General features: G+C 40.0%; 1 protein-coding gene across 3 annotated transcripts; it reads right to left on the reverse strand.

Annotated features, from left to right (window-relative positions):
- Positions 1–4,782: 4,782 nt before the first annotated feature.
- Positions 4,783–16,541, reverse strand: tfap2c (transcription factor AP-2 gamma (activating enhancer binding protein 2 gamma)). Of its 3 annotated transcripts, none has more exons than XM_023406353.2 (8): positions 16,413–16,541; positions 12,101–12,562; positions 11,598–11,649; positions 10,211–10,282; positions 9,400–9,622; positions 8,016–8,134; positions 6,594–6,735; positions 4,783–6,387 (listed from the first exon to the last, which is right to left on the reverse strand). In XM_023406353.2, the coding sequence occupies exons 1-8, from the start codon at positions 16,440–16,442 to the stop codon at positions 6,093–6,095; spliced, it is 1,395 nt and encodes a 464-aa protein (XP_023262121.1). In that variant the 5' UTR covers positions 16,443–16,541; the 3' UTR covers positions 4,783–6,092. The 3 variants fall into 3 exon arrangements, with proteins under 3 accessions (XP_023262121.1, XP_023262120.1, XP_023262122.1); XM_023406352.2 differs by lacking the exon at positions 16,413–16,541 and adding an exon at positions 13,234–13,664; XM_023406354.2 differs by lacking the exons at positions 10,211–10,282; positions 16,413–16,541 and adding an exon at positions 13,234–13,659.
- Between the last annotated feature and the right edge of the window lie 3,098 nt (positions 16,542–19,639).

Below are 19,639 nucleotides of genomic sequence, written 5' to 3' on the forward strand. Positions count from 1 at the left end.
ACACACACCCACCCCACCCCCTCTATCCAGGCTCCTCCTCCACACACATACATACACGCACGCACACTCAGCTCACCCCCTACCATAGTTGCTTAATGCTCTCATTATTGAACTACGTCCCCCTCACAGCTAACCCCTCCCTAAGCCCAACACTCCACACACACACACACACACACACACACACACACACACACACACATTTACACACACACACACACACACACCCACCCCACCCCCTCTATCCAGGCTCCTCCTCCACACACATACATACACACACACACACACACACACACACACACACACATTTACACACACACACACACACACACACACACACTCAGAGATGAGAAAAACTCTCAGCTCTGATTAGTGTTGATCTTTTTAAAGTCATTAAACGATTCCACTGATTTTATGAATGAAACAGTTTTGTCTTATTCAACTTCACTGATGCAGTCGTCTGCACCAAAGTGGACTCAGTTATTCTACTTTCAAATGCTGTCACCAGATGTATTACTAATTATTGTACTATGCTACTTTTGTAATGGCAGCAATTATTGGCCTAAGTGGCCTGTTATCGAACAATCAGGAGGATTTTCCATTTAAGTTTGTTCTAACTTCTTTTCTATGGTCTCTAAAAGGTTTTCTTCTAAACAAAAGATGGTGACCACTTTGGGGAGCATCACTGAATTGCACAGGGATAAAAAAGAAAGGTTGTCAGGATGCTAGAACAACCGTTTCACAGTGAACACATGTAAGACCGGCAGTGTATCCTCTGGGCAAAATCACATGTTCTCTGACTTGCTGTTGCATACGGCACAGCAGGCAAATACCAGCAGAGTATACTCACTGTAACTCCAGGTGTGTTTGTTTAATGCCAGGCAGGAGCGAGTCACGCTGGGAGTAGACACAACTCAAAGGTTTTCCAAAACAACAGGTAAACACTAGAAGTAATATCAATCCAGAAATGTAAAGCAGTGACATGTAGGACATTAATCACATTATCCACTTTTAAAAAATGCATGTCTTCCTCTTTGGCCATTTCGTTGTTGTACATTTAACACCAACTGTTGGCCTATAGGTGAGACGGACAAATCCCAGAGAGGCAAAATTTGCACACATCTTTGAAAAGCCTCTCAAAGCCCATTTGTTTATATTGGCTGTCTCTTTTAATTCCCTCTTTCCCATTTTCTTCTTCCTGAAAGGACTTTGTAACTTCTGTTTTGAAAAATGCTGTATAGTTGGTTAGTCACTGTATGTTTTATTGCATCATCTACATAAAAGCGCCCCGGCCACATGAACACACTGGATGCTAGTGTTTCAGTGAGGAAAGCAGGACATAACTTCTTACATATAACATTACATTGAAAACAAAAAACTTTGTCTTGTGTCCCAAGCTTGACAGATAAAATCTGATACAAAAAGCCCACTGCCTCACATGCAACTCTATTTTACTCTTTTATAATCTTCCACCCTGAAGGATCATCAACTGATGTAGCCCTGAAATCATCATATAATGACAAGTAAAACAAGAAACGGACCCCATTTTCATTTTTCTTGCTGAAATCAAATAAAAAAACATTCTCCTTCCAGAAACCAGTTTCCCTGTTTGTTAGCTAATTGTAGATCTTTGACTTTTTGACTAAATTGTAATAAGTAATGTATAAATAAAGTTTTACTGCTGGCTAGAAAGGTAATCTAATGTCTCTTCCAATATAAATTGAGTCACCGTCCACTTTTTTTTTTCACCCGTCAGGGAGGAGCAGTCCATGATTCATTAACGTGCTGATGAACAAGTAAATTCTGACAATGGCCGGCATGTGTGCAGAAAAAATTAATTAAAAGCAAATACGGGGTTTGTTTTTAGTTAGAAATGAGCAATTTTCCCTGTAAGTACTATGGTCCAATTTCCTGCTCAAAATGAATTCCTCTGAAGAGAGTGATTCTACTTCATTTTACTTCTCTGCTTTATGTCAACGCATCTCTTCTTGAGCAGGACATTACAGTACAGCACTGATGAAGACGCCGTCCATGCTGAAGCTTTTATTGGTTTGCACCAATAATGTTGCTGTCACGTCTTTGTTTTTACTCTTTTCAGTCATTCTATCTCTTCATCATTTGATCTTATTTCTAAGAGGTGCCTTAATCATCTGAAGACCTGATTACTCCTTTTCTCTGCAAATGAGAGACACACATTATCTATTCAAATGATCATCTGCTTCCTGTGTTTACTGAACTAGACCTTGACTCCTGATTTACGCATGAGAATCTACTGTCGTCGGGATGACTTGTTGCTTGTGATATGGGATATTAAGACTATGGTTTAACTCATAAAGTGGTTTCAGTGGTTGGGAACTGCAAGCAAGCGATTAGTCTGACTGCAAATGAGCCTTAATGTGCAACAGATTTCAAAGGCAGTTGTTGAAGGGAAGTGGTTGGACTAAGTGGAAAGGGGTAAAAGCAAAGTGCTAAAGTATCTGGGAAGTTGTTGGTTAAAACGCTGTGAAATTTGTAACAGTAAGGGGTGCATAAGAGTCAACGCAATGTTTAGATTATTGTAAGAAACTGACAACTCTTTCTCTGAATGTGTAAGGGACATACATAAATGAAAGTCACTCTAAACTGTCATTTTAGCACTAAAAGACATTAAAAAAAGCTACAAAAAAAAGAAACGATCCAATTACATTTATTGAGATTTTAAAAAGTAAAATGTAGCATCAAGTTTTTTCCTTTTTGGCACATTTTTCCTCCTTCCTGACAGCTTTATCATGTGACTTGCCGTGACCTACATAGAAAGGTCAGTCAGTCAGAGCTGGCATGGAATACGACTACAGTTCAGTGAATCTGGAGTTGACAAGTAGCCCTGGGCATCCTAATGAGATGAAAAGATTATATTAGTACGTCAAATATAATCTCTGAAAATAAAAGACGTAGGCCTGTATGAGTTTTCCTTTTTTTTTTTTCCATAAAAGAAGAAGTGGAGGTAGCAGGTAAGCTCAACAAGTCTCTGCTCGCCTTCTTTTCCCAGCTTTATTAGGTGTGTCAGAGGTGAATTACTCACACAGTCTCACAGTTGAGACAGAAATGTTTGACCAGTTACCATGTTGCCTGTGTTTTGGAAAACCTATGACAGGGAATGACACATTAAACAGGTGCATTGTGGTCTGATTGAAAAAGTGATAATTTCATGATGGTAGGCTATGGCTGTTTAAATGTCAATGGTATTCATGTTTTTTCACCTTTATATTTTGAATTGTACTTTGTATAAATGGTTTACCTTCATAAAGGGGAGAGTTCATAAAATCAGGTGCATCCAATTTTAGATTGGACCCCTCTGATAATCCTTTGACGAACTCTAGCTCTGCAAACCTGCTCTGAGAAGATCTCCTACTCTGACAATTAAAGGTGACTAAAGTGAATGTGTGTGTTTAATAGCTCACGGCTGCCAAAACAAGCCCTGTGATGTGACACAACTGACAGAGCGACAGCATAAAAGAGAAACTGAGGGAGAGATTGAGAGAGAGGGGGCGCAGGGTGAATAACCTCCAATCAAAGCCTCAGACACAGGGAGGTGTTGCCTCTACTGTGTTCGACTGGTCATCAAAGGCTTTCGAAATCCTCCTCTTTCTCCAGCAATAACTTCTTCTCTTTTTCTGCCACCACCTCCTCCCCCTCCTCCTCCTCCCATTATCTACTCTCTCAAGGCCAAGCGTACAAGCTAACACGAGTAACTGAAGGCAGTTAAAGTCAACCGCTGCGAGGGCAGTGATCCACCGGGTTGACAGGTCTGGTTAAACAGGTTCTGAGGGGAGAGGCTGATACTTGTTTAACTGCTAGGTATGGCACACTGCTGCTGCTGCTGCTGCTGCTGCTCCTACTGCTGCTGCTGCTGCTGCCTCTGTAACATGTCGTCTGGCCTTTGTGAAACACTGGTTTCACCCACTGACTTCCAAAGCAAGACATATGGTTAATGCAGCACATAAGAGGAGAAGTGTTGACACAATATATTGTTGTGCTGTACTTTTTATTTTCGTAAATCCAACAATACGTCCGCTGTTTCAGTCAGCACTGGTTCGGTGTTACTATGGCTCAGACACTTAAAACACGTAAACAGACAGACCGCATGAATCAGCAGGCAGGCAAGGCAAGTCATGATTAAGCAAGCTTGTGCTGCACATGCAAATCCCATCTGCAGTTTTGCATTGCTTCGTTTTCTCACAGACATCAAAGGAATCATCATCCACAGTGTGAAACTCGTAGCACCGCATTTCCACAGGAGGAATACACCTTGAAATCAAAAGCAGATCGACACCTGCTCCAAACACAGGCGGTGGAAAAGGGAATGTCAGGGAACAGAAAGCTCAAGAAGGACGGGGGCTTTTAGTGCAAACTATTCAGTATGTGTCAATAGTTTTCTAAGTTTAAACATAAACAAGCCATTTGTCTGCTCTCAGCTATGTTTGTTCATCACATGATGTGCTCTTGAGGTCTATGCCTTCGCTGAGCCACACAGTCTATTTGTGAAGCTAAGTGAGAGCAGATAATGATGGCTACTGTTCCCATTAGTTTGGGGATTTTTCTTTGCTGTTTATTAATAGGACAATTTTCCAACACATGACTTAACCATCGTCTGTGAAATACTGCTGAGGAGAGGGCTACAGAACAATAGTGCTATCCATTAGCAAAATATGTGTTTGTGTGTGTGTGTGTGTGTGTGTGTGTGTGTGTGTGTGTGTGTGTGTGTGTGTGTGGCCTAGGCAACATCACTGACTCACTAAATCAGACTTGAGTCTTTCATTTTATTTTTTATTTTTCCTGAAACTTTAAAACAGTTTTTTTTTGTTTTTTTTGTTTGTTTTTTTTAACATATCTTCAAAAAAAGTATATCATGCCCACTTCCTAACCTCTACTCAATAAAAAACTAACCCATTTATAAAAGTTTAACACATCATCATAAAAAGTTAAACCATACACCAGAATGATACCATTATTTACACAAGCCCATTAAATTACAACATAAATTAGAAAATATTTACATCCAGAACAAGACACTGGATAAAATTCTATGTTTGGAATTTAATGTCTAATTAAAAACATTTTTTTTAAAGAAAGAAATATGTACATTTACACACATTCTCACAACATGCATACACTCTGGCAGGACTGAACTGGTTGGTAGATTGGTGTTAACTTGGGGTTTTTAAATACTAAGGATGTTGAATACCTAACATAGTCACGAAAATAACATGTTCTTACTGCCAGGTATAAAATAAAGACTTACAATGGAAGCATTGCTATGTCTGTAATCCACATGAACACTGAAGAGGCTTCTATTATACCGACTTTAAAGTCTCTGGTTTTTGACCGAACACAAAAAATTGTCTTTTCTCATTCAGGCCTACATAAGATTCAAATCATCTCTCATGAACAAAGCACAATAACACTGTAGCCATTTTAAAGTGGTTGTACAAATCAAGCACACAAAAAAAGTAAAGAAAATGAAGTGGATTTTCTTCTCTCTCTTTCTCATATATAAAAATTGTCCTTTGCAAGTCCATTGAGACACAGGAAATCAGTGGATTTGCCTCCAGACGGAGCAGAAGGGGGGAAGCTGGGAGGAATTCACAGCCACAGCGACTCATCTTGAAATGATGTCCTCTAGGGAGAAAAAAAAAAAAAAAACAGTATGCACTTTGTTCTCTTCGTCTTCTTGTCAACAGAGTGCAGGTCCCATGGTTGTAACATCGGCACATTGGCAACTGTATAGGGCTGCATAGTGGGTGCTATGATATGGTGTGTATTCACAGGGGCTGCTCCCGTTAGGACCGGTCCGTGGGCGTTTATACGTAGGTGCCAAAACGGACTGATTGGCAGTCCCAGTTGTGACAAGGTTTTAGAAATCCTCAACTTCTAAAAAATCTTATATAAATTTAACAGCGCGAGCACACATACACTCACGCGCAAATTCAGCTCTCGAAATGACAATACTAAATATTGATTCTGAAAAGGTCCAAAAAGGGCAGACAGGACAGCAAGATTAAGGGACTCGGGGTGGGGGGGTGCTCTCAAGTTCATAGAGATTCTCCTTTGCGCTCTCATTTCCTGTGCTTGTCCATTTTGTCGGTAGATTTGTTTCCACTGTCTGAGGATCCCTGGGTGTCGCTACCAGAGCTCAGGTACATCTTGTCCACTTGTTTGAGCGCCTCGTTCAGGTAGTTCTGAAGCGAGGTCATGGCGGCACAGATGGCTGGAGAGCCAAAGCCATGAGTGATGAGGCTGAAGTGGGTCAGGCAGCCTTGGATTCCAGGCTCCAGGATGGGCGCCGGCCGAGAGTTTCCCAGAGGTGAGCGATCCTGAGTGAGCAGGTCAGTGAACTCCTTGCAGATTTGCCTGAAGGTAGGACAATAAAAAATAAAAAAAACAGACTGATTTAGGAGGGCAGAGAAAAATACTTAGATTAACTACACCTACTGATTCATTGTGGCCTGAGAACAAATTCCGTGGATAACACTGCAGATAAGTCAATGAGCAAAAAATTCCTGTAATCCATGCAATTCTATGCAAAGTAGAGGCATGCATAAAGAAGAGATTCTTACTTGGCAGCGAGGAGCATGTTCTTGCGAGAGTTAACCTCGTTGCGTTCTACGTGCGGCCTGCCAAGGTATTCCGCAATTGCCTTCGCAGGGAACTCTGTCTCACACACGTAACCAAAGTCTCTCGCTAAATGAACAGCTTCACCTAAAAGAAGAGGAATAAAGCACTGATGTGAGAGAAAGTCGTCTGTGAACCAAAGACTATGACAACACTGGTGATGAAGTGAAATTGGCTCTTGGTCTCGAACCAAGACTTGTACGAATAAATAAAGATTCTTATTATTTACACAGACACTATCACAACATGTGATTTCACACACTGGGCAAAGATCAAGTGGTAAGTTGGTCAGCCTCCACAATTTATCAATTTACAGCATTACACTAGTGGTCTGTTTTGGACCTGATATACCCGAGCATCAAGGCACATGAAGTGAAGCATCTGAACTACAAAATAATCAGCTGTGCTCAGTCTTCTTGCTCGGGGGAAGAAGTACTAGTGAGATGAATATATTTCCGTCTTGAGGGTGGTTTGACTTGCACGGTCATAATGGGCTTATGTGGATAAATGTTAGCGCAGAGTGCCCACAGCACCAACAGCACCACTTATTGATAGGCACGCACATCACTTGAGGATGCGGGCAGCTATTCAGAAGCACAAGCTTTAAGGTCAGCTGGCCCTTCTGGCAAGCTGAACACAAGATAACAAGGCTTAATTCAGCTTTGAAGGTCTCTAAATAACACAGGCCTCCAGTCATTCTCCTGCACACAATCATCAGCCCATTTATAAAAAAAAATTAGTCATGTAGGGAGCAAGAGAGGGAAAAATATTCTACATTAGCCCGCGGCAGGTAGATGTGATCGAAGTGATACCGTGATCGCGGTGAAGCGTCACTGTCCGGCTAAGGTTTGACTGACGATGATGTTTTAGCAGTCAAAGTGGTCAAAATATATCGATCGCACAGCCCGCAGTAATTTGCACAGTGTTGAAGCTCGGTTGTGTTTTTAGAGCGTAATATAATCGGAACATATATAGAATTGGTGCTGAGATGTTTTTGTGAGCGACTCTGTTGCAAAGGATTATCTCAGATCTTTGTCGATAGCTCAAGACATGGGGAGAGCCAGCTTGCGTTACACATCAGCTCGGTCACTCTGATTTTGGCTAAATGGACAGAATCGCCGTGAGAATTTCGTCCAAGTTTGTCAAGAACAAAAACTTTGAGCCATTCATACTGTCTTTATATAAGGGAATATTTCAACAATGACTGTTGTTTGGAGAATGCCATAAGACGTGCAGTACTTAAAACACAAGCACTCGGTGGAAGACAATAACGTTCCCACGTTCTTGTACTATTCGAGCAACATTCCAGCCAGTACAAACAGCAATTACACTTGAGGTGCTGTGAACTACTGAGTGACATGTCATACCTTCTACTAGTGAGGTAAGTAGAGTGACATTGGCGGCCTTCCTCCTTCCTGCTGGCAGGTTGAGCCCAATTTTATCCAACTTTTCTCTCAGAGAGCGGCCTCCATTTTTTGACTTGGCTCTGCAGAAGGACAACACAAAAAAATACAGATTGAGTGTATGATGTCACAGATTACGCAAGATTTCATTTATTTTTTCTCCCATAATGTGTTTAAATTTGTCGGAACAAATGACTTTGAACAAACAGAATAGATTGGTTTGATTATTGTACTTTCACTAAAATCCACAGACTGCAACCCATACAGTAGAAATAACTTGTCTCACTCCCATGAAAGGTGTCATCCTTGACTACTGATAAAAAAAAAATGTTTTATAAAGTCACACACAAACAGGCTCTCATGACCTAAAAAACACTGACACAATTGATGCTTCCGCTCAAAAAGCATAGCAGAGAAATCACTCATACACGTGTTTGCACAAACACTTAAACTCTGCACTTGCCATGGCCAATTCAGTTTTCCGCATGACTGGCAAGGCAAGCTCTCCCTCTCCATGGTGGGTGAGAGAGGGAGCATCTTTAGGGAGGCATGTGTGTATGTGTGCCCCCCACTCTTTCATCCCCTTCTCCCCCCTCCCTCGTCCCTCAGATAACGATCCTGCTCCTATTGCTATATGACCTACTTAAAAATGTCTGTGATTGTGTATGTATATATGTGTGTGTGTGTGTGTGTGTGTGTGTGTGTGTACATGTCAGCATTAACACAGACACATGGGAAGTGGCAAACGTGCACTCCAAGCACAAACTGCTCCGGTCAGGACATACTGTAACCTCACAGTCCCTCAACAGACTGCCTCACTAACATATGTGCCATAAGGTCAACTGCCTCCGCCACAGAGAAAACCTAGCCATGCTGCAGTGCCTGACAAACACACAAATACACACACCCACAGAGTCTTTAGATTGGTACTAACTGTGTTGATGTAACCTATCCCCAGAGGAAGCAGAGAACCAAAATTGCAGACCACACAAAGAAAGTCACAAACCTTAGACAAAAAAGAAAAAAAAAAAAACTGATGAGCCAGAGCAACTGAGCCAAAGCTGTGCTTTTAGAAAACGCTTTCCCATGGGCTGCCGAGCTTTAGTCTACAGATCACTAGAGCTACAACTCCTCAGCTTAATGATCTTTTATAGCTGAGACAATCACACAACCTCATCAACAGCTCACAGAAAACAAAACTCTTGATAAAACCAACAAAATGAATTATGCTCATCTTATTTACCCTTGATTTTTTTTTTTTTTTTTTGGAATCAGTGCTTAAGTATTTCTTTGTTAGGTCGAAGACAAATAATAACAAGAGAGGAAGTTGAAAGAGTCTGACTCTGACCTGCGTAAAACTCCTCCCAAGAGCGATGCGTTGAGGCACTCCGGGGGCGACAGACGTCTCTGGACCTCGGCCACGGTGACCTTGTACTTGGAAGTGGAGCTCAGCAAGGAAAGACGGCCCGGTACGGAGCAGAACACCTCTGTAGGGTTTGATACCATACCCAGTAGGGACTCTTTCTGGAAGGGAAGACCCAGCGCATTGCCTTTGGGTAGAGTCACGGGACCTGTAGGGGTGCAGAAAAATATGTGTGTGAGCTAAAGAGAGAAACAAAGAAACAAAGGGAAAAAAAGGATCTGATTTTGGAATAGCATTTGTTTATATATGCAGCTCTCCTGTGTATGTGCATAAACTCTAATCAGCATAATCCTCTCTGTGCAACAGGGAATCTGTGTTTTCTTGTACGTAATCACAAGGAAGAGTGTGTATGCAGTTCTGCACAACTGAGAAAACCAGTGTCTGTCACACAAAAAATATACAAGAATCAGCCATTGAAGACTTTTGAAATATTGTGTGGTTTTCCAAACACTTGATGCCTGATGGATTAAATAGCTAAAATGCCCTCATGCCAAACACCATCCACAAACAGGTACACACATACACACTGCCTCTCGTCTAAGCCACAGATTCTCCTCAAGTACCTAAAAGTTGTGTGTGTTTTTTTTTTTTTTTTTAATGTTTTGCTGCCCCAAAGGTTTGACAAAATTTAGTTCACAGTTTCCAAATTTTAAAACCACCCACAAAAGCACTGACAGTCATCGGACAAACAAAACAGTACAGCAACACTACAAAACATTGCTAACTTCATCCTCACCCGCAAGAATGCCCCCCTGATAATAAGTCCTCTGTAAGCGATCAAGGTTCCTGCCACCTCGTAGTCCTAATACTGAGACAGAAATCACAGAGTCACATGAGTGCTTTAAGGCTCCTCTGGGGCACATGGTTGGGAATGACATGCCATTGTTTACAAGTGGAAAACCTAGATTGCCCATAACGTGCCCTTGAGCATGGGAACAATATAATGAGCCATCACTGATTTCCGTAACAAATGCAGACCGGTCGGTTTATTGTGCTGTGCACATGGCTTTCTGCTCATAAGTATGCACCATAATGTTGTCATACTTTTGCCAGTATGCTTTAAAATTACAAAAACAAAACAATATATAATATCACAAAAATGTCAGCAAATGAATCCTCCCTGCTGCAAGTATGATCATGAGTAACTGCTGTTTACATTTTAAACTGAAACATACAACTTATTTTTTATATATGATTATATATCATACTGGTATGGCTTTTTCACATAATCCTATCTATCTATCTATCTATCTATCTATCTATCTATCTATCTATCTATCTATCTATCTATCTATCTATCTATCTATCTATCTATCTATTTATCTATGTTTCAAATGAAAACTCAAAGCTAAGCAGTAGAGTAAAATTGCTGAAGTTGATCTTTCTCTAACTCAAAGTCTGTTTAATGGAGCCCTGATGACAAAACAGCAGGGATAAGTTCTCCCTCAAAACAGTTCATGTCCCAACAAATTACTAAACTGTCCTTCACATGCAAGGCTAATGCCACACCCCACCGAAAGCTGGTTCTGCAGAGCCAAACACTGCTTCAAGATCAACTCATAATTTCCTGTTAACGTAATCTGAAAAGAGCTGCAATTGCGAGCTTATCCAGCCTAAAAATGATCCAAAGCTTTCCTCTTCTCTCACAGTCAACACAGAGCTTGTGAGATTGCTCAATTTTCATGTCATGTCAGATATAGCCTGCCGTTTTTGAAAAGGATCGCTTCTTTCCCACTGGGCATCCATTCAAAGCACCTTCACCAACAGAATAGGCTAAAGATCACATCAAGCTTAGATAAGTGCATCTCATGGCTATGAGGATTATCACTGTAAGCAGTGTGAGCACAAACAGAAGACTCCTCCTTTGCTGTACTCTCGCCCTGATCGCCTTGACATGCCACTATAGAGGTAATTGTTATGACATTTCCAAGTATGAAGAGAGTGAAAAAAAATACAGTCCTCACAGTAAAATTAAATTGCTGCATCTGTCTTTGGCTGTACAAAAGGCACATGTACCCCTGGCAGGATTTCCCAAAACTTTTTTTTCTTTTCTTTCGGATTAACAGAACTGCTGCTCTTTTGCACTCGTTTTCCAAATAGTCATAAACATGGAGTAAACTCACCTTTTTTGATGACTGTCTGATCTGCCATAATAATACTGTGGTCATCTACATGCTGATAAAAAAGAAAAGAAGTAGCAATAAGCAAATATGCACCATTGAACAAAGATAGATATAGCAAACTGAAATTATTTTTTGCATGGTGAAGCTAGAAGTTTTAATATTCCAAATCTATCCAAATTTCTCTTCTTCTCTTCTGCCTCTTTCATGCAAAACAGACAAACAAAAAAATATAATTCATAGAATTTCTATTGTGAATTTGAATGTTAAATGAGTACTTAGTGATGTTTAATGAGTACTTAGTGACTTTTGATTATTTTTAAAGCAATTAAAATAATGTACCATGCAACAAAGCTAATACATTTACTTTTATTATATGATTGTATGGCTTTTCTAAATGTATACTGTCTGCAACTGTTAACACATACACACACGCACTCTTCAGCTTTTGTGACTTCCACATAACTTTCCCTTTTCGAGTGATCACCTCAATCAAATCCACTCACTTGAACATCCTCCAGTCCGTGCCCCATGTCGTGCATCCCCATGTTATCACCAATAACCGAGGATTCGAGGCTGTGCGCGTGTGGGGGTAGCAGTTCCGGCCGGCGGAACCCTTCCCTCCGCACCCCGGATGAGCCTCCCTCCAGGCCCAGGATCTGACTTGCCAGTCCGCCCCTCGCATGAGCGCCGAGCCCATCCTGGCCCTGTCGGCCGGGCCACGGCTGCTGCTGGTTCGACGACTGCGACTGGTGTATGGAGTTGATGTTGAAGGGGTCGCCGAGGTGGGAGTAGGGGTCACTGGACTGTGGGTAGGAGATGGGTTGGTAGGGAGGCGGGAAATACGGGGGCTGGAAGTCCGAACTGGCCGAGTGTGAGAGGGCGGGAGACGGGCTGTAGAGGTGCTGACTGACCGCTGGCAGGTGAGGCAGCCGAGGGTTCCCATTGCTGTTGCCGTCATGCCTTTCCTGAGGGACGGAAGAGACAGGGCAGCTGAGAGAGATGACAACAATATGGCAGGTAGTGCTAACATTTCATTTGTCCCTCAAGGGAACTAAGTGCCTGTCATTCACTAGCACGGTGTCCACTGAAAAAAATAATTTAGGGAAGAGCATCAATTTATATATATCTTTATACTTTAATTTAATATTAATATACTTTTTTCTACTATTCTTCTTTAGCGTGAGAAATAAAGGTATCTTAATTTTTAAATATGGTTATGTTTTGAGTGTTAGTACTGGCCCAGATTAAGCAGCATGATACATTATTAGCAACTTTTCGGGAAGAAATGAATTTTGATAGGCTGTAAAAATTATTCTCATTATTAGTATTGGGTATATTGCTGTTGTTTTTGTTATAGAAATATAGCCTACATTTATTCTGAAAATGCGTCTCCGTTGAAGGCGCCTTTCAACTTTTTTTTTTTCTTTAATGGACTAGCAGCTTTTGTCCCCCTGCTGTCGCCTGTTCTACTGGCTGTTTAAAAATTTCTATTTTATCCTCCTATATCTTATCTTATCATTATTGTTAGCATATGAAAGAAAAATCAACCCATTGCCATTCTTGTCGTTGATTTGCAAACTTTCGTTCAGTGTCACTCAAAAGGCACTTTTTTTCAAGCCTGTCTGTCGTTACTCACCTCACAGTCATCTTCATATTTCACGTTGTCGGCTAATTTCCACAACATTTTGACCGAGTAAAAGTCTCTCCCGTCACAAAAGAGAATAAAAGAAAAAGTATATATCGTAGGCTTTGAGTTAATCCAGGTATGAAAAAAATAAGAGCTTCCTGGTGCTCATGAACCCTCTTGTTCTTCGGCTGCGGCGAAGAGGCGAAGTTGTGGGTGAAGGCTGAAGGGACGAACTGACCGACCGACTGACTATCCGACCACAGATATGAGCCTCCACAGCCGCTATGGCAGAAAATAATCGTTGTCAAGCAATATCCCCCCACTCTCCGGTCAATGTGCTCTGTGGTTCTGTTGTGGAAGTGGGCGAAAACGGTGCATATAAGAAACTTGACTCCCTCTTATGGACAAAACAGCGACGTTCAGTCTTATTGGTGCAATCATAGGCACTGTTACTATATCTGCACAGCCGCTGGGAGTGGGCGTCACTCTGCACGATGATGCAGCTGCGTGTGGAAGGGGAAAATGAAAATATTGCTGATTGGCGGGACAAGGGTCCAATCAGAATCCTGTCCGTCTGTACAGTGTCGGATATTTACACCAAGGGAATATTCTATATCCCGCTTATCGTGGCTTACAGCGAGGGAAGTCTCTCACCACCATGGTTTGTTTTACCGTGTTTGTTTTTGTCTCCTCGAATTTGAAAGGAGGACGCCTGTATGGCTCTATTTCAGGATTATATTCCTCATAAACACACCGAGATCGATGCCTATCGCACTGAAATAATCCCCCCAGTTATTAAGGAAACAACTTATAGTTATGATGCCGGTCTGTAAAAACAAACAAAAACATAATAAATGTAGGAACTTCTTTTTTGTGATGACGAGTTCGATCTGACGGTAGGTCTAGGCTATGTGTCAGAACCAGCAAAACGTGGATTAATATTGTTGCGTTGAGGGGTCGCTATAGTTACCAAGTGCCTCATGGTGAAGTTGTGACGCTCAGTGGAATGCCTCTTGGCCAATCACATTGCAAGGTTCCAGCTATTGTAGAATTTTGATAGTATTCTCAATAATTAGTTAGACGACAATATTGTGATAAATAAACAGGCTACCTTTATTTTCACTGGTCGGAGGTAATGAGGTTTATAAAGTAGGCTAGGTTAATAACATATAATCACGTTATTATTATTATTATTATTATTGGTGGTAGTGGAAGAAGTAGTAGTGATAGTAGTAGTAGTAGTTGTTGTAGTAGTACTATTATTATTTATTTATTTACCCTATTTTAACTGGTGTTAAAATCCAGCTATGACACTTTAAATAATTAGCATTTCTGCAATTATTTCAGTCTTTTATAATTACACATAATCACATTGAGCATTATTTTTTACAATAATCATTGTTTTAAAATGATTCTTATTCTTACTTTAACTTACATCTTTATAGCCTACATGTCACTTGAGTAAGTCCTTGTGTTGTTCGTGTTTACCGACTCAAAATGGATTAAGACGATTTTGATCTGCAAATCAGCATTTTATCAAGATAATGCATTTCTCCGATCTGAATGCCCAAATAGAATAATAATCATTCGAATACAACCATGATAGTTTAATGTCGGTGCTTCACAGCGGTGTTTGCTTGTTCCAAACCGCAATAAGCCCGAGGGCTTAGCAGCACCAGTCTCTCAAAAACCCCTAAAGCTCAAAGGAGCTCAACAAACAACTCTTTCTTAACTTCATTTACATTTTTGGTGGAGCCTTGCAATGTCCAAAACAAGGCTGCTTTGAAGCTTTGATATGCATCAAATCTCGAAAAGAAGACAAAAGATGTTTTTCTTCTTCTTGTTTTAATTATAACGACCTAACTCTCCATTAGGCTATTTTAATGTTAGTTTCTTTTTTTTTAGTGTGTATTTCTCCCTCCGAAACAGAAATTAATATAGGCAACTCTATGTTCATTAGACTATTTGGAGTAATTTCAGTAATTAGTTTTGTATAATTTGACGAGTACTAAATGTCAGATTATAATTTTTGAGATTAATGGACAGACCTTTGTCTTTCGGGATAACAGCCTGTGGCGTCCGTCCACCCAAGCTGTGATGATCGGCTGTGCATGGGAACAAGAGGACATGGGCCACTGAGGATTATCGTTTTTTGGTTTTTTTTTTTTGCATGTTGGTCCTTGGCTTGTTGTGATGCGAAGCAGAAGAGAAATGCGCGCTGATTAAATGTTATTTTGCGTTGGAATAGACACAGGGCAAACCTAAAGGAAGTTAGTCACGCATGGCCTCACGGTGATGTTTTCAACAATCCTGATGCTCAGCTTGTCATTTTAATGACAGTCGACCACTGTGACAACCGGCTCATCTGATGTCAGGTGTAAAGATTAAATGGATTAAATGGATCCATACCCGAACAAAATTAAAAATATCACACAAATCAATGGAGGAGTTCTGCTCAGTGATTTTTCAATTGGTTTTCTATAGTGTCCATATTTAAGAAAAGAGGCTGACGTGTCTTTTTACAATAAATCCCTTTAAAATAGCCAACAAAATTAGCTTTCAATTTACACTGAACACCAACAAATCCCACACATTTAAAGGTCACAATAATACTTAGATTCATAAATGACCTATATTATGCTATATAGTTTAACCTATATTACGGCAAAAAGGCTACATAGGCTATATTAGAGTAGCTTATGCATCACTTAGCACTGAACATAATGACTTTAACAGCATTTCATTCCCACATGATCCCGCTCTTCCTGCAGGACTATTTTCTGTGATAGTATTCTGTTTTAATACAAATAAATAAGTTGAAATATACTATATTCTACTGTGTTTTATGTGTTTTTGTAGAAATGGTTTAAGAGGAAAAAACCAACCGGACTATTATTTTAAGGAAAGCCTTTTTAAGTTTCGACCTTAAACGAGCATATTTGGTTTGTAATCAGGAGCCTCAAACCAAATCTCCTGGAAGATTTGGAGAGAATAGGCTACAGCTTTGGCCTTATTGACATTAATCACAGGTTATTCAAAAGCGCACACGGCGCCGTGCGATTACAAACAGGTGATTATCGTGGAAAGTAATAAAACAAATATACGCTCAGCAGCAAAAGCGATAAACATGATGCAGGTTGGGTTAAATTAAATCAGCTGTAAGAGGGAAAATACACGAGTGAACTCACCCTCCAGTCTATCCTCTCCAGCACAGACATCTGAAAGGCTCCAGTCGCAGCAATCCCACTGAGACGCAACGAATGAGTGAAACCAGGAGAGGTTTTACATTGGCGACTTCACCTGATGGTCGCGCAGCGCGCATGCGCCATCCTTTGTAATACACCTGAGTGGGGTAAATCAAAACAATACATCTATACTTCCTCGATTAAAAAAGCAAAACAAAGCATTTATTCTGTTTTAAACAAAGCAACACAGATGTTCAAATGGATTACGGTGACAAAAAGAACGCAATGTATTAAAAACCATTATATACTTGAAAATATCTTATTAAATACATGACTCATAGGATTAGACCAAGGCCAAAAATTTAGGCCTATGGTTAATCTCATAATTATCTGCTATTGTTGAGTAAAAAAGAAACAATGTCATAGAGGTTACAGTTTTTTTTAAAAAAAGGTGAAAAAAGACGTGGGGAAATTTCAAGATGAGGTAATTCCACCCCCAAAGCCACATCGCCTCGGGCTGACCAAAAGAATCTGCTTTCAAAAGCCACTGAAGCTTTTTAAGGCCTAAAATGCCTCTTGTTATCTGATCTCCAAATACTTTACCTTAAACTAATGAACAGATCAAAGAGTCTTTGCTATGTGGTTGAGAAAGTAGCTTACATATCTCCTTCTAAAAAAATAACCCCACCTTTCTGATCTGCAGCCCTGACACCTGCCTTTAAAATAGTCTCATCAAACAATGTAATTTCAGATAATGAGGGGAAACGACGGAAACAACGGTGCGTGAACGGTGCATTGAAACTTTTATATTTCTGAAAACATTCATTTCATTCCAAAGTCTATAAAACTATTGTCTTAATTGCGAAAAGAACAGCTGCATGTAGGAGTTTGTGTTTTTTGAAAAACACAAACAAAAGCGAACAGTTAGGCCTGTTCCTAACTCAATTTGAATTACAAATATTTACGCTGTGTGGTCGTAACGAATGACAGTTGAACGAATTTCATACAAGCTCTTATTACAATTTATTACAAATGTGCATTTCTGTTTTGGTGAATGCAAACCTCGACATACAGATGCACTCATTAACTGTACATCCCATAGTTGCTTCACTTTTGAGTTGTGGAAAGTATATCTTTGCAAACATCCATTCAGATCAGAAATTCTGTCCTCGGGCCTCATGAAGCCATTTCTGTGCTTGATATATAGGCTATATAAAACAAACGAAAGGGCCGTTAGAAAAAAAAACCACTTTGCCTTTGCTCCTGCGCAGTTTCTATGGTAACTAATAGAGAGAGAAAAAAATGCTTTTTTGGTTCTTGTTATTGATGCATTATTTCTTTGTATGCCACTGTATTCAGAGATGTAAACGTGTGCGGGAAGATAGCCTATACATCAACAACAAACAAACAAACATGTCACAGACTGCAGCTGGATGAGGACAAGAGGATGCAGTGTTTATTTAAATTTTCAGCCACAGTGATTGGATTATTTATGGTGTAACTTACATTTAATGAGAAGCAGGCAGACTCCCCTTTGTATGTTCCGTTTGTTTAGTTTTTTTTTTTACTGGGCCACAGTTTGAGTTTATAAAATCAGAAGGTAGTATAAGGACGCCTCTGCTGCCACCTAGTGGCTGCGTCCTCACATTACCACAGGGCTGCTCTCGATTTAGAAAGGGTCAGTATTACTTTGGATCTAGCTGATCTTAGCATATATAGACAGTCATGTATGCATATGGGCCTATCCAGTCGTAGAATGTAACACAGGATATTTACTCAAATGCTATACTTATGTACGAATTTGAGCTACTTGTATATTATTTGAGTATTTCCATTTTATGCCACTTTATACAGCACTTACACTCCACTACATTTCAGAAGGAAACAATGTACAATTTACTCCACTACATAGGACTACACTTGGCAGCTGTAGTTCTGTTACCTATTAGATTAAGATTTAACGCAAAACATGTGGAGCTGATACAGTGAGGTCAAAAAGTCTGAGACTTCATCAAAAATCTCAATTTTCATATAAACCTGGAAATAATCAGAAAGTTTGAATTTATTTCATGCCATGTCAAATGGAGAGGGGATATTTAAGTTTCTGCACAATTTTTTGGTCAGCAATTAAAAAAAAATATTTTAACCTAATTTTATTCTTCTTTTTTTCTTCAGTCACCATATATGCTGTTTTTAGTGGCACAATTGTTTTCTGGGCTGTATCAAATGTTTTACTGACTGTAGATGTAGATTACTGTTGATGTAGCATGGGTATATGTGTATATGTATATATACACATATATATTTTACTATTGTTAGGTGGAGGCAGCAATTTGTGGTGCTGTTGAACTGTATTGCAGAATACAAAGGTGTGTCTGTTGTTTAGCCTTCCCTGCTTGATATGAATGTGGTGGACAATATAATAGAAACACATGTCAACATAACACACTGCAGTTCAACAGTATACGGACTACATCCTCCAAAATAATTAGCACAGTTTGAACAAAAACTGAACATAGCTAGGTGGTGTTCCTAAAACATATATATATATATAAATGCAGTACTAGTCAAACGTTTGGATGCACTCTCTTTTAAGTGAATATGAAGGTGTGTCCATAGATGGTCTTGTCCCCACAAAGCACTCATATCAACACCGTGGAGTCAGTCTAGGATCACATGAAGAGACTGAAGATACTGAGACAGCCTAAATCCACAGAAGAACTGGGGCAAGATCACTAGGATGCTTGGAGCAACCTGGGTATAATCTATGAATATGCAAATTCAGTCTATTTAAAATGTGTTTTAACTTCTGGAGAAAAAATGAATAAATATAAAAGATATTACTGAACATATTCAATTGGAGGACTCTTACTTGTCAATTGAGTATTTCCTTAAAGAATTTTTTGTAGTTCTGTTTTGCTTCTGAACACTTCCTGCATCACTGCCCCTATTTGATCAGAGGCTGCTGTTTCGACCCCCCTCCTTCATTAGAAGACAATAAAGGACACGCAAGCGAGACCATATGTGCAACAGTAACCAAGCAGATGCTGACAGCTGGGTGTCTCCTGATCAACGCACTAAAGACTAAACCTAACAACAGATTTCAATTTCACACCTGTTAACATGTAAACACACGTCAGCTGCTGTATGTAATCAGAACTTTTTATAGCTTGTTTTTGCTGTGAATTTTCCTGTGAAGTGCACAACTGGGAGTTGTTGCTGCTGTCACC

This window comes from Seriola lalandi, unplaced genomic scaffold (assembly GCF_002814215.2).
Source record: "Seriola lalandi dorsalis isolate HSWRI2012SDOR001 ecotype SW California unplaced genomic scaffold, Sedor1 jcf7180002054304, whole genome shotgun sequence".
In the NCBI taxonomy this organism is placed as follows: domain Eukaryota; kingdom Metazoa; phylum Chordata; class Actinopteri; order Carangiformes; family Carangidae; genus Seriola; species Seriola lalandi.